Source organism: Schistocerca gregaria, chromosome 6 (assembly GCF_023897955.1).
Source record: "Schistocerca gregaria isolate iqSchGreg1 chromosome 6, iqSchGreg1.2, whole genome shotgun sequence".
NCBI lineage: Eukaryota > Metazoa > Arthropoda > Insecta > Orthoptera > Acrididae > Schistocerca > Schistocerca gregaria.
Window position 1 is genome coordinate 568,826,591 of NC_064925.1, and position 19,401 is coordinate 568,845,991.

Here is a 19,401-nt window from a genome sequence, read left to right on the forward strand (position 1 = left end):
GTTTCTCCGAGGACACTTCGAAGTTCACAATTTGTCCAGCGTTCCTAGTGGAAAATGAACGCAGCTTAAGCGGTCAGTAATATGGTGAAAACACCGTGAGCTAGCTAGCAAATAGAACGAGAAGAGAAGCCCACGTCTGACGTAGGCATAGACCAACGAATACATACACGTTACTTACTCTTTGGAGAGCTTTGTGGGGCACATCCGTGAAGCATTAACAAACATATGAATGTTTATAATTACCACATGGTTGAAACGGCTCTGAGCACTGTGGGACTTAACCTGTGAGGTCATCAGTCCACTAGTCTTAGAACTACTGAAACCTGTCTAAGCTAAGGGCATCACACACATCGATGCTCGAGGCAGGATTCGAACCTGCGACCGTAGCAGCAGCGCGGTTCCAGACTGAAGTGCCTATAACCACTCGGTCACAGCGGCCGGCTAATTACCAGGTGCGTAGTTGGTTCTACATGTTTAGAAATATTTGCAACTGTCACTATCCTTGCAGAGGGATGATGGAAATAAGTACGCTGACATTAGACAAAGCTACTCTGATTACATACCTATATGAACACTACGGGAAAAGTACTCGCATTTAATAGACTGAGGGAGAAGAAAAAGTTACCAGTACTTTTAAGAAGCGATATTTTTACACTTCTATTTACGGTTGGTTCCAGCACTGCACGGCTGGGTTGCCTTTTATCTTGAAAGATCGTTCAGAGACACGGACTTACTTTTACAGAACGCAAAAGCAAATATGCTGATGTAGAACAAGCTCGAAAGCCATATGTAAGAAAATTTTAAATATTTGGGGTCAGTGCAAACTAGTTAGAGAATACATTGAGAATTAAGGGAAATGCGATTGTGGTGAACTGCGAAATTAACCACTGACGGGAGAGAGAGTATTACAGTAATAAGACATCACGAATTCACATGCTTTCTTACTTTTATTTTTCCGCCAGCACATATACCAACATGCGCAACTAACTTAAGTTTGCAGTCATATTATTACGACGTGGAACAGTTCTGGAACTTCAGAGAGGAACTTTGCATTTCAAGTGTTTGTGTGGGAAGTGAAGCATGGAGGCCTCTGTAGCTGTAATTTAATACACACTATCTAGTTCAGCTGCTCCAGCTGTTGGTTGGTATTGTGGACGATACTCTTAAACTGAGTAACTACCTAGATACCTCGACAGTGCATTCGAGAATGTTACCTCTTCTGTCACTCTCCCAAAAACAGACCGCTAGTTAATCCTGTATCAGCAAAATGTGGGTACGCTTTTAGATAATGGAAACAACACATACCGGATGGAACCAGCCGGACTCCTCCCGTCTCCTGTATATGTCTCGCGGTACATCTTTAAAATTTGTGGAGATAAGTTGATAGACTTCAGTAGTCAGAAATATGAAATAGTTGTCCACTGTTTACGGCATGCGATGTTGCCTTTATGTGGTACTACAGACGGACATTATGTTATGTAGCAGTGAATCTGAAACACCCCTATCTTTATACGGTGATCCAGAACATTTCTAGTGTTCACATCGTGTTCGTCATTAACAGCCAGCTTCGTATTTTCACTCGGTATCAGCACGTAAATACGCCAATGTGTCTTTCTAAAGCAGTCAGATATTTGCAAATTTGCTGCCACCTTCTTATGACACTGAATTATCTTTGAGGAAACTAGCGGAGAATACAATAAACCCGTCAGCTTTGACCAGTGACGCTGTCAACAAGACACCTATGATGTAAGACAAACATGCGCATTTTAAGATCGGGATCGCCAAGGGTATGCAGCGATTTTGGGCGGAGAACTCTTTGGCATTAACGCCGTCAAATAACGTAAAAATCTGAAAATTCAGACTACAATGGAGGAAAGGTGGTTGTGACTAATGTTGACTTGGCCATCTCTCAAGGAAATTACCACTTTCCAGCCTAAGAAAAACCTCGGGATATACTACAGTTCGGCCAACAGAGCCTTTATTTGAAAACAAAAATAAATAGAAGCAGATGCCAACGTCACTAGTCAAAGCAGGAGAGTACTGTATGGAACTTAACAATACCCAATATTCACAACAAATGTAGAGTATATACCACATACGTCATGGAAGAAAAAAAAGTGACAGCTCCTTTCGTAGACTCTGCGTTCAATTAGGAAATCCCGTATTTGTCTTAGTTACCACACTATTGCATTACTCCTAATTCGATCATCGCAGAGTTAACACAATCCCAGTCGTAATGAGATATTATGTTGACAGCGAAAAATATTTAAGCCGTACGCGACTTAAATATCCCAGTTTTCGGTTTTAAATGAAAATAAGTATCAGGAATTTATTCGTTAGTGAATATGAAGTAATTAACAACGAGAAGAGGACATTTAATGACAGAATACATAAATGAATAGACATGCGTGTTAGCCTATCATCAGCCACAAACACAATATTCGTGGTAGGGCAGTCGTATTAAGCGCGAACAGGCGGAAGCTCTGTTAGCCAATTACATACGTTTACCTGTGAGCTGTCCGGTAAGCAACCAGTAGCTGCCTGCATCGCTACAGTCACTAGAAGCTGGCTACCGCACTCATGCTCGCGCGCTATTTGTGTTGGCTCTGCGTGTTTACCTTGATAGGTGGAAAGGCCTCCCGGCCATAGCGTTGTGGTTACATCCCATAGCGACGGTTCGTCTGCACACACTTCCTTCCTCGTCACTGTCACACGACCACACCCGCGTCTACACTGAGCGGAGTCCACAATGAGGCCGATAGCGGGGACCGTCTAGATGGCGCCTCGGTGCTGTACATCGCATCTCGAAGGCGAGGAGGTTCAAGTTTAACGTCCCGTCGACGACGGCCTCATTAGGTACGGTTCACAAGCACCGGTTTCGGAAAGATGGGGATCTGAATCCGCCCCGTCCTTCTCAAAGGATCTATCTCGGCATTTGTCCCAAGCGAGTTGGAGAACCACGGAAAACCTAAATCAAGATAGCCGGACGCGGATTTGAAGCTTAGTCCTCCCGCTTGCGAGTCCAGTGCCTTTACCACTGCGTGCTACTACAAGCTCTTGCTTTCAATTGTCACGTCGTTGAATCAATAACGTGACATTTATATTCATATTCTTCTTTCCGTAAGGTCCATATTACACTGTTCCAGATGCTTGACAATTTTTTTTCTATAAAAGCTACGACCACGCACAAGCTTTTGTAAAATATATGATAAAAGAACCCTGAGTACACACACCGACCGACCCACCGACCAATTTCGTGCGCAGCCTACATACACATCTCCCGAGCGCCTTTACTCAGCGATTACAGCACCACAGTGACAAAAGACGAACTTTTATCTGTCGGTTGGAACGGCAGCGCTTCACGTGTCGCAGTCTCTGGGAGAGATGGTGGTGACCGTTAGGTGGTCGTACCCAACCGGCCGCCCGACAAAGAAAAGTTGGTCTGTAGGTTGGCCCAAGCACCTACACACGTTCAATTTGTCGGCTGGTCGGTTCGTGCATGTGTAGGGGGGGCTCTTGAGGGGAAGTAGCACACGCCACCTTATGTGAATTGTGTAGACTTTATTCCCTGTAATCGCATTTGAACTGATTGTGTCTTCGACCATAAATATAACAGACTGGCCCTGACGTCATTTTCGTGGCTCCAACATGCATGGGCTAAAGTCACGTGAATGTTGGCAAAACATGGTTGTTTCGTGTTGCGCTTATGGCTGTACTCAGCGTTTTGTCGGGGGAAATGGCATTACATTTTAAGTGTAAGTGTATCTATGATAGTGCAGATGCGTTTATTGAAATCTGCTGAAGTGACTTTTATATGTTTTTTACACTTGAAATAAAAGTATCATTTAAATTAAAGTGCTGAAAGTAATGCCTGTAAAGTTAGACTCATATTACATTTTGGAAAGTATCTGTGATAATTCGGTTACAGAAGTAAGTATAACTGTTTCTCGTTCCTACTCATAGGTTCCCTATGGATGAAAACCGAAGGCAGGCCCTGAAACGGAAAAACCTTAAAGCATCTGCACATATGCGCCTTTTTGTATATACAAGTGAGATTATAATAAGGTAAGAGCACATATAGTCGACACATCAAGAGAATTTTTTTCTGCATTCTAATACTATTAAATAAATGTAGGCTTCAAAATTATTTTCTGAAACTCCAAAGTCTCACCTTTCATCTAAAATATCATTTTTTTAAACTGATAGTTTAAACTTTTGTAAAAATAGTAGAAACTGAACCTTTGATACTCTAAAATGGACCTGCTCCTAAAGTCGACAATTCTGGCGCCTATAGTTGACATAATTCCCATATCCCTTTTTTTTATATATAAATGACTAGAGCTAAAAACGCGGCGAATCCAATATTTAAAGTTTTGACACGAGCCCACTCTTACTGTTTAAAGGAATTTTAACTTTAATTGATATTTTATGGTAATTTCGTCTCGCTGCCCACCAGAGGGCGTTCGATGTATTTGTTAGATTTTGGAACTTGTACTGTGAAGAAATCCGGGTCAAATGTAGTTCTGACAAAATTTTTCGCAAATAAAAAAGTAATTTTTGTTGGAAGCGTTTGGCAGTCAGTTGAGAAATGTGGGTAAAATACGATACAAACATAGGATGGCAGACCGCTGATTTGAAATCCCGCCACGTTTTGCCAACAGTCACGTGGTTTATGTTGGAGCCACACCAGCCCTATAGCTACTGCAGAGCAAGGCCACTCTACTAGTATCTATGGCCGAAGGATCGTGTATTTTCCGAGGCAGGAACTGCGAAGCACTCCTGCATTTGCCAAAACGGGAGTGTGAAACCGCTTAAAAACCACGCCCAAGCTGCCTGATGCATCAGCTACGATCGACAATCCGGCGCGTGGAAACGATCTTGGTCTGAATCATCTTCCGTCTCACCAGCCAGCGTTCTGTTCAATACGCTTTAGAAGCAGCTCCAGTGGCTCCTACATTAATAGTACAAAAACATGTACTTTGCATACACTATTGAAATACGCCTACAATTTACGTTTCAAAGTAATCTACCGCGAACACCTGAGTGCATACCTGTCAGTCGTTTGAAGTGTAATACTTACTGTTAAATTTAGTTCTTGGGGACACGATACGTTATCAGACTCACCGAATCACTTGTAAGAAAATGACAGCTTTAGAATCTTGCTCCCCCTTGTGTATATTTCTGCCGACGTCCGTGTTCGAAGGTACCATGAGTGTGCTGCCTAACTTACTGAGACAAGGTAGCTTCTACGTCTACAGTATTAAATTCACCGTTTTCAATGTGCCTTTTCTCCAAAAGTATTATCAGTAGAACACTAAATTTTTTCACATACGTTCACACTATTTTCTAAAAAGCTGACTTCTTTTACGAATTCTGTATTAGAACTATAATTTTAAAAACTGTTTTGCTAATTACCTCTTTTCGGGAAAATTTTTTAAACTAAGACATGTCATACGCTCGTTTACAATACATGCCTAGCGAGAAAATTAAGAAAATTTCATTTAATGCACCTGTAATAAGACAACTGACTGTTCCACTTTCATTGCTCTGGGATAAATGGCAAAAAGTATCCCATTGATAAGAACTGGGAATGAAAAAATATAACAACTGTGATGTTAGCTGTTACAGTAGCGGGGGGGGGGGGGGGGGGGGGGAAGTTATCCCCTTATGTTATTCAGAAGACACAAACTGTGCCCAAAGAAAACTTCCCTAAGGACTTAGTGAATCGTTGCCAAGAAAAGAGCCGGATGATAACGCAACTTATGGTTGACTGGCTGTCTTTGGAATCGCAGACCTGGGGCACTGCTTGCTAAGCGAGCCATGCCAGTTTTGGAAGCTTTTAAGGACCACCTAATTTTTTAGGTAAAAGATAAACTTGCTGCACAGAGGGCAGAACTTGTAATACCAGGCGGAACGATCTCGAAACTACACGTGTTATATGTGGCCATAAACAAGTTGTTCAAGAACAGTTTCCGAGAAATGCATTCAGATTGGCTCCTGGAAAAGGATCATGCCCTTACACCGCCTGCTAAGATTAAAAAACTATGAGTCACCCTTCTGTGCGAGTAGATTCTTGCTTCATGGTCCCCATATCACCAGAGTCCATCATAAAGGGGATCAAGAAATGCTGCACATCGAATGCTCTGGATGGAAGCGAGGATGACGTCCTAAGCGAAGAGAATGAAAAAAAAAATGCTGGTAGTAAGAGCGATGAAGTAAACTCCCGTACTGACAATGATGAGAGTGTATAATTCAAGATACATTACCGCAATGTCAGGTGTCAATGTGATGCATTATATGTTAGAACAAATATTTACGCTACATAGCAACGTCTTACGTGTAACTACAATCAGTGTGTGGCTTATTTTACTCCAAAATATTTTTTTCATTTTTTCCTCGAAATTTCGATGAGCGGCTTATATGCGGTGGCGGCTTATTATAGGGCCGATACGGTAACTGGACACACAACAAAAGCAACGGTTAATTAGAGCCAATAAATGAGATAGAACAGGTCGTATTCAATTTGCAACAGTTCTCGGAAAAGGAATCGCCGATTTCAGAAGTAATTACTATCCAACAACTTAATCGCCGGAAACATGACCTCTTGTGGTTACTCAGTGTCTGTAACGTCGTACCAAACGAAGAATGGGAAACAAACGTGCAGCGTTTCCCACTCGCATGGTCGTGGATGTGTCAAGATGAACGTAACTGAGCGACAAAAAACGCCCAGCTTCACTCTTCCACAACCAGCCTATGCGACCAGATACCCTTAACCATCATCGATGTGTAGGGGACACGTGAGGTGCGTACGGTTCCGACGGCTGCCACTGTTCGTCATCAGCTAACGCACGGCTGCGTCTCAGAGGAGAAGTTCCGCTCGCTGCTCCATCCCATCGCTGAAGCCCGTAAGTCTCCAGTGGTTGTACTCTTCGAAACAATAACAGAAATTATTCTCTTCGCAGTCCTAGCCCAAAGAAGTCTCGACCGCGTCACATCTCCCTCATCTGAGCAAAATCCGCACTACAAAAAACTGTCCCCCAATGAAAAAGGGTACCCATATTCTGGCCAATGAGGTAATTCTCAAGGCCCTGTCTGTACTCTCACCAAAGAACCGGTGCAAAACGTTTTCCAACCAGGCGGTTTCTCACCGACGCCCTTCCTAGAACATTCTATCTAGCTGTATTATCTCACTAATTTCTTCTCCAATCTGTCAATCACTATTTTTTCCACTTATAAAATTTCCAAAAATAGACCGTGCGCTGGTCAGTTTGGTGCCCCAGTAGTCCATTATAGGGATTCTTGTTTTCGCTTCGCTCAAACATTTGACACGCCAGCTTAACACACTGAATCATATTCAAAGTAATCAGACATCTGAATGTTGTTTTATACATGGGAGATCGATTCCTCAAACAATTGGTTGTGGGGAGTGGTTGGGGTGGCTGCTTGTGAGGAACAGCAGTTGCAAGTTTATAAAAGGTGCTGCAGTGGTCACATCGGTTCCCATCGTATCACCCAATTCACGTGCTGTCTCGTTTGGCCAGGACTTGGGTGGGTGACTGCCTGGGTCTGCCAAGCGTGCAAGTGGGGTGCACTCAGCCCTTTTGATGCCGACTGAGGAGCTACTTGATTGAGAAACAGCGACTGCGGCATGGAAACTGACGACGGCCGGGAAAACGATGTGCTCAGCATCTGCTCCTCCATATCCGCATCCAATAACGCCTGTCGGCTGAGGATGACACGGTGGTTGGTCAGTAGCGTTGGACCTTCGGAGGCCTTTTCGGACGGATGAGTAAAAATTCGGAGAGAAGAGGAAAAATGAGCGGTTTGAGCCACGACAGGTATGTAGGAATTGCTGGACCGGGATGTAGTGAAGTTGTGAGTAGGCTGTGTAGGGTTTTATGTTGGCAACGCCATGTAGCGCTCTATATGAAAATCACTGACTGTGCTGTGTGCAGTCTGTGGCTGGTTTGCATTGTTGGAACATTGTTATTGTAGTGTTGGGCAGTTGGCTGTTAACAGCGCGTAGCGGCGCGCAGTTGGAGATGAGGCGCCAGTAGTGGTGGATGTGGGTAGAGAAATGGCGGAGTTTAGAGAACGGATGATCTGGACCTGTGTCCATTAGAGACATTAAATTTGTAAGACTGGATGTCATGAACTGCTATGTATTTTATGACTTTTGAACACTATTAAGGTAAATACATTGCTTGTTCTCTATCAAAATCTTTCATTTGCTAACTATGCCTATCAGTAGTTACTGCCTTCAGTAGTTTGAATCTTTTATTTAGCTGGCAGTAGTGGCGCTCGCTGTCAGACTGCGTTGCGGTAAAAATATTGTGTGTCAGTTTAGTGTTGATCAGAGTAAGGAAAGAGCGAAATATCTGAGTAAGTTCAGTTTTGCTCAGCTGTTTGAAAATCAAATAGCGCAAGAGTTTTATCAGCACAGTAATTCATAAATTTTTCTAAGGGGACGTTTCAAAGTGGTAGGGACGGAGAGTGTTGACAGAGTCGCCCAGGGGAGACGTGACGGCTGTTGGTACTGGATGACCAGCTCGTGGCTTCACAACGCCTGTGGGTCGAACATTTGACCAACTAGCTAGACAAATTAAGTCATCTGCAAAGTAATCAGAAGTTTCGATTTTATACATGGAAGTTCGATGCTCTAAAGAATTGGTGTGGGGAGTGGATTACTGGTTTGGTTAGAGACGGCTTGTGAATGACGACAATTACTACTGAGTTTGTAGTAGGTGGGTAAAAATTCGAAGGGAGAAAGAAAGCATTTGATCCACAACAGGTGAGGAGGAACTGGCTAAATGGCTCTGAGCACTGTGGGACTTAACATCTTAGGTCATCAGTCCCCTAGAACTTAGAACTACTTAAACCTAACTAACCTAAGGACATCACACACATCGATGCCCGAGGCCGGATTCGAACCTGCGACCGAAGCAGTCCCGCAGTTCCGGGATGCAGCGCCTAGAACCGTACGGCCAGCGCTGCCGGCGAGGAGGAACTGTTGGACGGGGATATAGTGTACTAGTATATAGTATACTAGTATATAGTATACTAGTGTATAGTGTACTGGTTTGGAACGGGGAGCGTTGGAAGAGTTGCCGAGGAAGGACGTCACGGCTACTGATGCTGGCTATTGGCTAGGGTCTTCACAACGCCAGTGGGCTGACACTGGGACAACTAGCTTAAAATATTAGATGATTTGCAAAGTAAGCAGACGTTTGAAGCTGTTTTATACTCGGGACATCGAATGTGTAAATAATGGGGAGTGAGGAGTGATTTACTGGTTTGGTTAGAGACTGCTTGTGAAGAACAGGAACTACATCTACAGGGTGTTTCAAAAATGACCAGTATATTTGAAACGGCAATAAAAACTAAACGAGCAGCGACAGAAATACACCGTTTGTTGCAATATGCTTGGGACAACAGTACATTTTCAGGCGGACAAACTTTCGAAATTACAGTAGTTACAATTTTCAACAACAGATGGCGCTGCAAATGATGTGAAAGATATAGAAGACAACGCAGTCTGTGGGTGCGCCATTCTGTACGTCGTCTTTCTGCTGTAAGCGTGTGCTGTTCACAACGTGCAAGTGTGCTGTGGACAACATGGTTCATTCGTTAGAACAGAGGATTTTTCTGGTGTTGGAATTCCACCGCCTAGAATACAGTGTTGTTGCAAGAAGACGAAGTTTTCAACGGAGGTTTAATGTAACCAAAGGACCGAAAAGCGATACAATAAAGGATCTGTTTGAAAAATTTCAACGGACTGGAAACGTGACGGATGAACGTGCTGGAAAGGTAGGGCGACCGCGTACGGCAACCACAGAGGGCAACGAGCAGCTAGTGCAGCAGGTGATCCAACAGCGGCCTCGGGTTTCCGTTCGCTGTGTTGCAGCTGCGGTCCAAATGACGCCAACGTCCACATATCGTCTCATGCGCCAGAGTTTACACCTCTATCCATACAAAATTCAAACGCGGCAACTCCTCAGCGCCGCTACCATTGCTGCACGAGAGACATTAGCTAACGATATAGTGCACAGGATTGATGACTGCGATATGCATGTGGGCAGCATTTGGTTTACTGACGAAGCTTATTTTTACCTGGACGGCTTCGTCAATAAACAGAACTGGCGCATATGGGGAACCGAAAAGCCCCATGTTGCAGTCCCATCGTCCCTGCATCCTCAAAAAGTTCTGGTCTGGGCCGCCATTTCTTCCAAAGGAATCATTGGCCCATTTTTCAGATCCTAAACGATTACTGCATCACGCAATCTGGACATTCTTCGTGAATTTGTGGCGGTACAAACTGCCTTAGACGACACTGCGAACACCTCGTGGTTTATGAAAGATGGTGCCCTTCCACATCGCACGGCCGACGTCTTTGATCTCCTGAATGAATATTTCGATGATCGTGTGATTGCTTTGGGCTATCCGAAACATACAGGAGGCGGCGTGGATTGGCCTCCCTATTCGCCAGACACGAACCCCTGTGACTTCTTTCTGTGGAGACACTTGAAAGACCAGGTGTACCGCCAGAATCCAGAAACAATTGAACAGCTGAAGCAGTACATCTCATCTGCATGTGAAGCCATTCCGCCAGACACGTTGTCAAAGGTTTCGGGTTATTTCATTCAGAGACTACGCCATAGTATTGCTAGGCATGGTGGATATGTGGAAAATATCGTACTATAGTGTTTCCCAGACCGCAGCGCCATCTGTTGTTGACAATTGTAACTATTGTAATTTCGAAAGTTTGTCTGCCTGAAAATGTACTGTTGTCCCAAGCATATTGCAACAAACTGTGTATTTCTGTCGCTGCTGGTTTAGTTTCTATTGCCGTTTCAAAGATATCAATCATTTTTGAAACACCCTGTATGTTTGTAGTAGATGACTGAAAGCCCAAAGGGAAAAGGGAAAACGTGAAGGTATCAGAATGTGAGCCACAACAGGTGTGGAAGAATTGCTGGATCGGCATGTACTGCATTAGTATGAAACGCACAAGGTTGGCGGTGTCGCCGAGGGGATGTGTCGCTGGGCTAGTGGTTGTGGCTACTGCCTGGGAAGCCTGGGTGTCGGCCGCCTGAGCCGATAAATACTGGTGCAGCGAGCGGAGCGGCGCGCGGCCCTTAAATATTTGAGCGGCCCCTTTTAAATAACACCGCGCCGGCACTAACTCCGGCCCTGCACTAAAACAGACATACGCGCTCTCTCGCGCACACCGGGGGCGCGCCAAGTCCGCCACACCGTGCAGTTCATACAGCGAGCACACACACAGCCTGCCCCCACTCGTTTGTCTGGCGCTGTAGATACCCGGACGTCTAGGCGACGGTTACTCGGAAATTACAGCGCGACGACAACGCGTATTTCCTTCACTGCTGCCACCCCACTGAATCACTATTAGCTCTGCATTCTGAACGAATTGAATAGGGTGGCCGGAAAGACAGAGACAGAACGTCTGGACACCGTTATTTAATGCTCTATTAGCGGTATTCACTGTGAGTTACAGCGTGACTGTAATTTATCCTCGAACCGAATCCGAGATAATTCTTGTTTAAATGCAGAATACGTGTGCGATTTAAGGGCATAATTGCGCGAGAGCAGTTGAAAATCGTTTTCTGTGCCGTACGTCGTTAATAATTCAAATGTATTCACATACGAAATAGATTTTTCGCATTAGAGAGCGTAGTGATACAATTATAAAACCCAGCTGGATTCCGATCCGATACAGTTTTGCTGCTTTACCTCATCTCAGCAGCTCATCGCTGGTTACTTCCTGGACGTGACCCAATTATAACAAAACTGTCGGTACACGGACCGAGCATTCGAGCGTCAACGTTCAGCGTGCCACACTTCTAACGTCGTAGCATGGAAAAAGCACGTTGGGGAGTCTTTGCGAACGTATAAAGCAATATCGAGCGTGATATATATTCTGAACGTGCGTTTGATCGTAGACCAGTGAGATGGACGAACGGTATCTACGTGACATGCCGCCTCAGTTGAAGCCCATATTTGGTGACGTCCTATGAATATATGTCGTTTCAAGCCACCAGCAAACTGATTTCTGGAAAACCCATTGTTAATTGGTATCTTGTGCGGATACCACTTCAGAATGGTTCGAAGCACATTCCGTACAGTGGACCACGGCATGTTCAACTGTCATGACACAACACAGTTGACATTAACTCGGCACGGTCAACGTTGATATTCGAATGTGTGGTCCGTGTGCCGGCAGATTAATGAAAACAGTTCAAGAAGTCGTAAGGTTCAGATGTCGCTCTACATTTATCATTCCAGTATAATAGTATCGCGACTGCTTATGAAAACTATCAGACAGTTTCTTAATCCTTTTTAGAGTAAGAGGTTTCCAGTAGCTGTAGTAAAGTCAGCCTCCGTAGATGAGCACTCAAACTACCATTTGGAAGGCCCAGGTTCAGTTTCCGGCACTGTTAGGATTTTTCCCTGTTAAGAGGACTTGAGCAGGGTGCAAACAGTCTCCTGAGGCAAACTGAGGGGCTACTTGAATGAGAATCAGTGGTTTCAAGGTCTAGGATGCTGATAGCGACTCGGAGATTGTGGACAGATACCAAGTTTTCTCGCGTTTCGAGCGCCATCTGTTGCGCACGGATCGCGAGATTACTGATGTTTACTACACGCTGCTTGTAGACTTCGAGTTAGGTGTTTACATCCACAGGCAATGTACAAACATGATGATCTTCGCGTAGTTTTTGGCTATTGTGAATGTAATTTGATAATTCACGTAGTTACCATTTTCGCCATGAAATTCCTCCTGCTTTTAGAGAAGGCCCTATTCAGAAAACGGAAGGAAATTAACGACTCTGCAATGCTTTCAGAGATTTCTGTTGATGTACATGTTCCTAATGAGAAGGAAGACCCGGATGAGTGAGTGAACGAATGTATGTGTGGCCCTGAGGACGATTCAGGTGACAGTGACCTTCTCAGACCTATAAAGAAACATAAGCTGGCTGTGGTGTCGACATTTGTGTTCATAATGATAACAATCACTGGTGCAAAACTGACATTCAATCACCCCTGCAACCGTTTGAAGGCCGCCTTCCTGGGGTCATTTTCACAGCGCACTGTGCATCTGTAGCCTCAGTGATTAGCCTGAAGTGTGGTGACGACTCGTTCGAACTGTTTTGCAAGGAGTCGTGCACCTTCCAAGATACAACCACAATGAAACGTAAAACATCGCCTGAGGCACTCCTGTTACACAAAGAGTCATGTGTTTTGGCCTATCTCTTCTACTCGGACTAACAAGAAACTAGGGATGGAGAGAATATTGCCCAACATACCCTCCAACAGGTACCTCAGTATTTTCACAGACTGTGAGTCGCAACATATTTGAAGCAATTATGACATTCTTGCACGAAATTGAACAAGATCTTCAAAGTCAACATGTGCTGGTTTATTTCCTCAGCGAATTGGGGACACTTTAGAAACCAAAGATACAGTGACCTTTGGATGAGGGGATGATTCCATGGAGAGGACGGCTGAGGTTTCGAACACACAAACCTGCAAAAAATATAAAGGATGGTTTACTTGCTAGGATGGCGTAAGACAATGATACACACTTTGTCTCTAAACTGGAGATTTACACTGATGAAGGGAAGAAATTGGAACGATCCGTTCTCTCAGTTTTTGGGATTTATCTTGGTATCTTTGTTATCTTGGTATCATATGTACGAGGATAATTATTATAACAGCACCTCTGTTGCAGAGTTACTATTGAAAAAGAAAACCAGAGTCTGAGATACTATTAGCGTGAACAGAGGTTTGTCGCAAACTCTGAAAGCCAAATCATTAAGAACGAAGGAAGATGGCACAGTTTTTTTTTTTTTGTAGAAAATGTGATATTCCTCTGCTCGAACGGAAAGACAAGAGCGATGTCCGATTGATGTCAACAATCCATGAACCTTCTGTCTCAAGTAACAGGATGAAAAATAAAAAAAAAAAAACGCAGAGGGTACATTGACGCGTGTATGTGTAAATCAATACAGTGCGCGCATGAAAGGAGTCGATCACTTCGGTCAGTACCTTTCGTACTATTCTACTCTAAGCATATCGATGAAATCGACAAAAAAGCCGTCCTTTATGTAATAAACTGTGGACTATTCAATTTATTTAGAATTTACAGTGTTCTGAATCTAGAGAAAAACATGCATAAGCAGTGTCTCCTTTCACTGGTGAATTAGTGGATCATCTGGGTCTTCGATTCTGACGATAGTAAAGACCCTCCGGACCCAGAGAGAGATACGTCCAGCTCATCCCCGAGTGGAATGGAGAAAGCATCACGTGTAGGTCCACCCGGATGTCCACGGGCTGACACGCAGCAGTGTGAACCTGTATCCTCTTCAGACAACGGATGGAAGAAATTTCCTACCAGGGCCCCGTAGAGTTTGTGAAAGGAGCGAAGCTAGGTATGTTTGCAAATTTTGTTCGCTTCTGCTTCATAAAGAGATATGTTTTACGCTGCATCATAGATTAAAAAAGTACTAGGAACATATGTTTACATTTAGCCTCTAAGTTAAACATAATAAATGACATAATATTTACTGTAAAGGATAAGGCCCCCTCGATAAATCAGACCAAATGTCTCCGTGCTAATATCTGAAAATTGTTTGTGTCGCTGTGCTACGTGTATAGTAACGATGTTAAATTCTACAACAAAGGAACAGACCAACAAATGGACATTGCAGAAATAGGTGTATATTTTGTTTGGTGATATAACAAATTTATTGTAGTGCGCAGTAATATGATGGATTGTGGTGATTGTTTTTAAATGTAGTTTACAATTTTATCATGGTTATAGATTATAAAAGGTGATACTTTTCTGCACGCATGATGAATCATTGATTCATAATGTGGAGAAGCGCTATGTGTTCAAACAGTTATAGTTTAGAATAAAAACGATGTAAAGTTGATGAGGAATAAAATTATTCATCTTACATGAGAACACAAAACACCTAACCGAAAAAATACCATACTGTGTAGTAAGTCGAGGGTACTGAAAAGAGAGTAGAGGACCTGCAAGACAGTTACGTTGTGCGGGCTGTATGCAAATCAGGCAGCACGCAATAACGGGGCACTTCGGTAATTAGGAACAAAATATTCGGTCCTTAAGTATTAGCAAGGGATATGTAGTTATTGATCGCAGAACTAGAAAAGTATTTCAGATTAGTATTACGTTCCAAACAGTGAACACTAGTTTTAAAGTAAAAATCTAGCACGTAGAACAAATTTTAATATGATTTACGCCATATATTACTGCATGGTTGTTTCAAAATTGCAATCCAGTATGAAAAGAAACGACAACGTATGCGTGCAACCGTGTGAAGCGACCGTTCTCATGTTGGACAACGCGTATGTCAACAGAACGCTCACCGTGATGACGTAGGAAAGACAGGAGCATTTGGTCACTGAAAACATTGAAATAAACTTCAAGGTTAGATCATTATTTGGGCTATAACCACCACAGTGGATGGACGACTTTCATTCTCCCTCAGTTTTGATGTCACGCAATTGCCCAAAATGCATGGGTGAGGTATCAAGTTACATCCTGACCTAGTACGTATCACATACAATTGTCCGACAGGCGCGGGCGATGGAAGGCGGCAGGGGGATTCCCCTGACCTTGAAATAAGCCGGGAGGCGTGGGCGGGATATGAGATTACACCGTGACTTTGAATTTGGTCTTCGTACTCACTCTAACCCGCTATTTTTCTTTTCTTTTTAATTCCCACCACTGCTGTCTGCGCCCTACGCTCCTTTAACATACAGCATATTTCGTTAAATGCTGCTGTTACGGTGTTCAGTCTGAAGACTGGTTTGATGCGGTTCTTCACGCTACTCTACCCTGTGTGAGGCTCTTCATCTCCGAAGAACTACTGCAAACTACATCCTTCTGAGAGTGCTTAGTGTATTCACCTCTTTGTCTCCTTGTATGATTCTTACCCCCCTCCCTCCCCCCGAAACACTTTCCTCCAGTACTAAACTGGTGATCTCTTGGTGTCTCAGAATGTGTCTTACGAAGCGATCCCTTCTTGTCTCCCCATTTCTACTCAGTACCTCCTCATTAGTTATGCGATTTATCCATCTAATCTTCAACATTCTTTTGTAGCACCATATTTCGAAAGCTTCTCTTCTCTCTTTGTCTAAACTGTTTATCGTCCATATCTCACTTCCATACATAGCTACATTCCAGACAAATAAATCTATATTCCATGCCAACAAATTTCTCTTTTTCAGAAATGCTGTTCTTGCCACTGCCAGTCTACTTTTTATATCCTCTCTACTTTGGCCAGCCGTTGTGGCCGAGCGGTTCTGGGCGCTGCAGTCTGGAACCGCGCAACCGCTACGGTCGCAGGTTCGAATCCTGCCTCGGGTATGGATGTGTGTGATGTCCTTAGGTTAGAACGGTTTAAGTACTTCTAAGTTGTAGGGGACTGATGACCTCAGATGTTAAGTCCCATAGTGCTCAGAGCGATTTGAACCTCTCTACTTTAATCATCATCAGTTATTTTGCTGCCCAAATAGCAAAATTCGTCTACTACATTACGTATTTCTTTCCCTAATCTAACTCCCATAGCATCACCTGATTTTATTTGACTGCACTCCAGTATCCTTGTTTCGCTTTGTCCCTGTTCATCTTATATGCTTCTTTCAAGATAATGTCTATTGCCTTCAAACGCTCTCTCAAGTAGTGTCCTGCCTCTGACAGAATTACAATATAATCGGCAAATCTCAAAGTTTTTGTTTTCCCTGAACTTCATTTCCTGTTCCAAATTTTTCTTTGCTTTCATTTACTGCTTGTCCAACGTGCAGATTGAATAACATCGGGTATCGGCTACAAACCTGTGTCACTCTCTTCCCAACCACTGCCTACCTTTCATGCCTCTCAAGTCTTATAACTGGCATCTGGTTACTGGTCAGGTTGTAAATAGCCCGTCGGTGACTGTATTTTACCCCAGCTACCTTGAGAATTTGAAAGAGAGTATTGCACTCAGCATTGTCAAAAGCTTTCTCTAAGTCTACAAATGCTATAAACATAGGTCTGCGTTTCCTTAACCTAACTTCTAAGTTTCTACATTTCTCCAGAATCCAAACTGATCTTCCCCGACGTGCTTTCTACTAGTTTGTCTATACTTCTATAAAGAATTAGTGTTAAGAATTTTGCGGCGGCCGGTGTAACCGGAGCGGTTTTATGCGCTACAGTCTGGAACCGCGCGACTGCTACGGTCGCAGGTTCGAATCCTGCCTCGGTCATGGACGTGTGTGATGTCCTTAGGTTATTTAGGTTTAAGTAGTTCTAAGTTCTAGAGGAATGATGACCTCAGATGTTAAGTCCGATAGTGCTCAGAGCTATTTGAACTATTTGTTAGAATTTTGCAAACATTACTTATTAAACTAATAGATCGGTAATTTTCACATCTGTCTTCGTCAAACACTTGTTTCTGCTGTCGTAACCTGTACCTCTGCTGTCAAGAAGACATGACTGCAGTTTATAGTGTCCATTAAAAAACATGTTCTTTGCACCAAGTTGCCATATTCTACCGTCTCTCTTTTCAAAAACACTTCGTCACTGTTCCGCGGGTGGTGTGAAATGCACTGCTGCATACGTCTTCACTGTCTGAAACTGCACGCGTGGTTATGCCTCGAGTTGTATGAGCAACTTTTCTGCATATTCCGATGTGCCTTCACGCATTGGTATAAACTTGCCGTCCGTTTTGTGCAACATTCGGTAGCAGGGTATGCACAGTGTGTATGAGCAGCCTGCGAAGCTTGGCGAACTACTGTTGTGAGCCAAGAGGACCGTGTAAATAGGAATACGGACGACAACTCGTGCCGTGTGAGGAGCCCTCGGATGGGCGACGAGCCTGAGCTGTGGGGTCCGGCGCCGGAGCGGTCGGCCGCCGGTGACAGCAGGTTGGTACTCACGCCGCCATCGGCATTCTGGCCGCGCGCCACTCGCTGCGTATTGGCATTCACCTGCGGCCGCCGCCCGCTGCCGCGCGGGGTTGGCGCCTGATTTCCCACAGGAAGGCCCGCCCGGGGGCGCCCCGTCCTCGCCTCGCCGGCGCTTTGCGAGCGCCGTAATCTGTGGTAGCGGGCCTGCCTACACTCGTTGGCTCTAAGCACTATGGGACTTAACATCTGAGGTCATCAGTCCCCTGGAACTTAGAACTACTGAAACCCAAGGGATTGACACAATATCCATGCCCGATGCGTGTGACTTAACAACGAGATAGAGACTTCTTTATCGATATCAAACAACAGAGCAAATTCGATTTTTCGTGGACATTTAGCTGAGAAAAAGACCTGTCTCTGATGGATTCCGCAGAACTTTTACCACGCTGGATATTTTCTGACTCTGTGCTGGTGGGTATGGAAGATCTCATTCTGTTCGAGATACCTAATTGTGTTTGAGCTCAGAATATATCCTTAGGTTCTATAACAGATTGAGGTCTGTAAGCTTGAACATTAGAACTATCTTTTTTCTTTTTTTAGAGTAGCCACTTAAAGGTTTGCTTGTTCCTTGCATAGGAGGTAATATTCGTATTATAGAGTGTTCAATTTCGTAGCTGCAGATCTCATTGTAATGGGTTGACTAATAAATAACTTACTTGGAAAAATGTCAAGTTCATGAACTCTTGTGAGGAGCAGTGTAGTATAAACGCTTAACTCCATCGCGCGTAGCTTTCCGTTGCTGTCGAGCTGGTGGTGTTTGGCGCCTGCAGACGGGGAAGCATCGCGCGCGGCAAATGAAACCGCGCATAAAGCGCAGGAACACGTGACTGCCGCCTTATCTTCGGTCACAAATCTGTCGGCCTGGCCCCGAGTCAGCTGGCACCGCTCCTAGCAGCTCCGGACCGTTGATAGGCAGCAAAGCCCCTCCTTAAATTTGCCGTGGCGACTAACGACCCGTGGCGGGGGAGACAAAGGTGTCCACAGCGCGCGCGCGCTGACAAAGCGCCATCTGGCGAGCTGATGGTTGTCGTCGCCGCGGGTGCGCTGCGAAGGAATCCGTGACGAGAGCCGGTCGTCGACTTACTGCTCCCCAACGTTCCACTTAAGATCTGACGTTCGCTCGTTATAGTAGACGCACTTTTATTAACAGAGACAGTTTCACCGACAGTTTAAAAGTAAATACGCCGGCGTCTGTCTCTTGTGGAATTTTAGAACACATTTTATGACCGCGTATTATGACATTTCCGGAGGCGGAAAATCTCGCCCGAAGAAATCAGGTCCCGGCGGAGGTTCGAGTCCTCCCTCGGTCATGGGTGTGTGTGTGTTTGTCCCCAGGATAATTTAGGTTAAGTAGTGTGTAAGCTTAGGGACTGATGACCTTAGCAGTTAAGTCCCATAAGATTGCAC

General features: G+C 44.3%; 1 protein-coding gene across 36 annotated transcripts in view; it reads right to left on the reverse strand.

The window, feature by feature from the left end:
- The window catches only part of LOC126278218 (CUGBP Elav-like family member 2), a 2,351,537-nt gene that overhangs the window by 739,952 nt on the left and 1,592,184 nt on the right, over positions 1-19,401 (reverse strand). For 3 of the 36 annotated variants that reach the window (XM_049978184.1, XM_049978187.1, XM_049978181.1), the window contains exon 1: positions 2,619-2,727. The exons of 25 other annotated variants lie outside the window; for them this stretch is intronic. In XM_049978184.1, the coding sequence (XP_049834141.1) occupies positions 2,619-2,668 (50 nt within the window). In that variant the 5' untranslated portion in view covers positions 2,669-2,727. Of the gene's footprint in view, positions 1-2,618; positions 3,056-19,401 lie in introns of those variants that run through there. 8 more of the 36 variants (XM_049978196.1, XM_049978183.1, XM_049978188.1 and 5 more) reach the window with 6 other exon arrangements.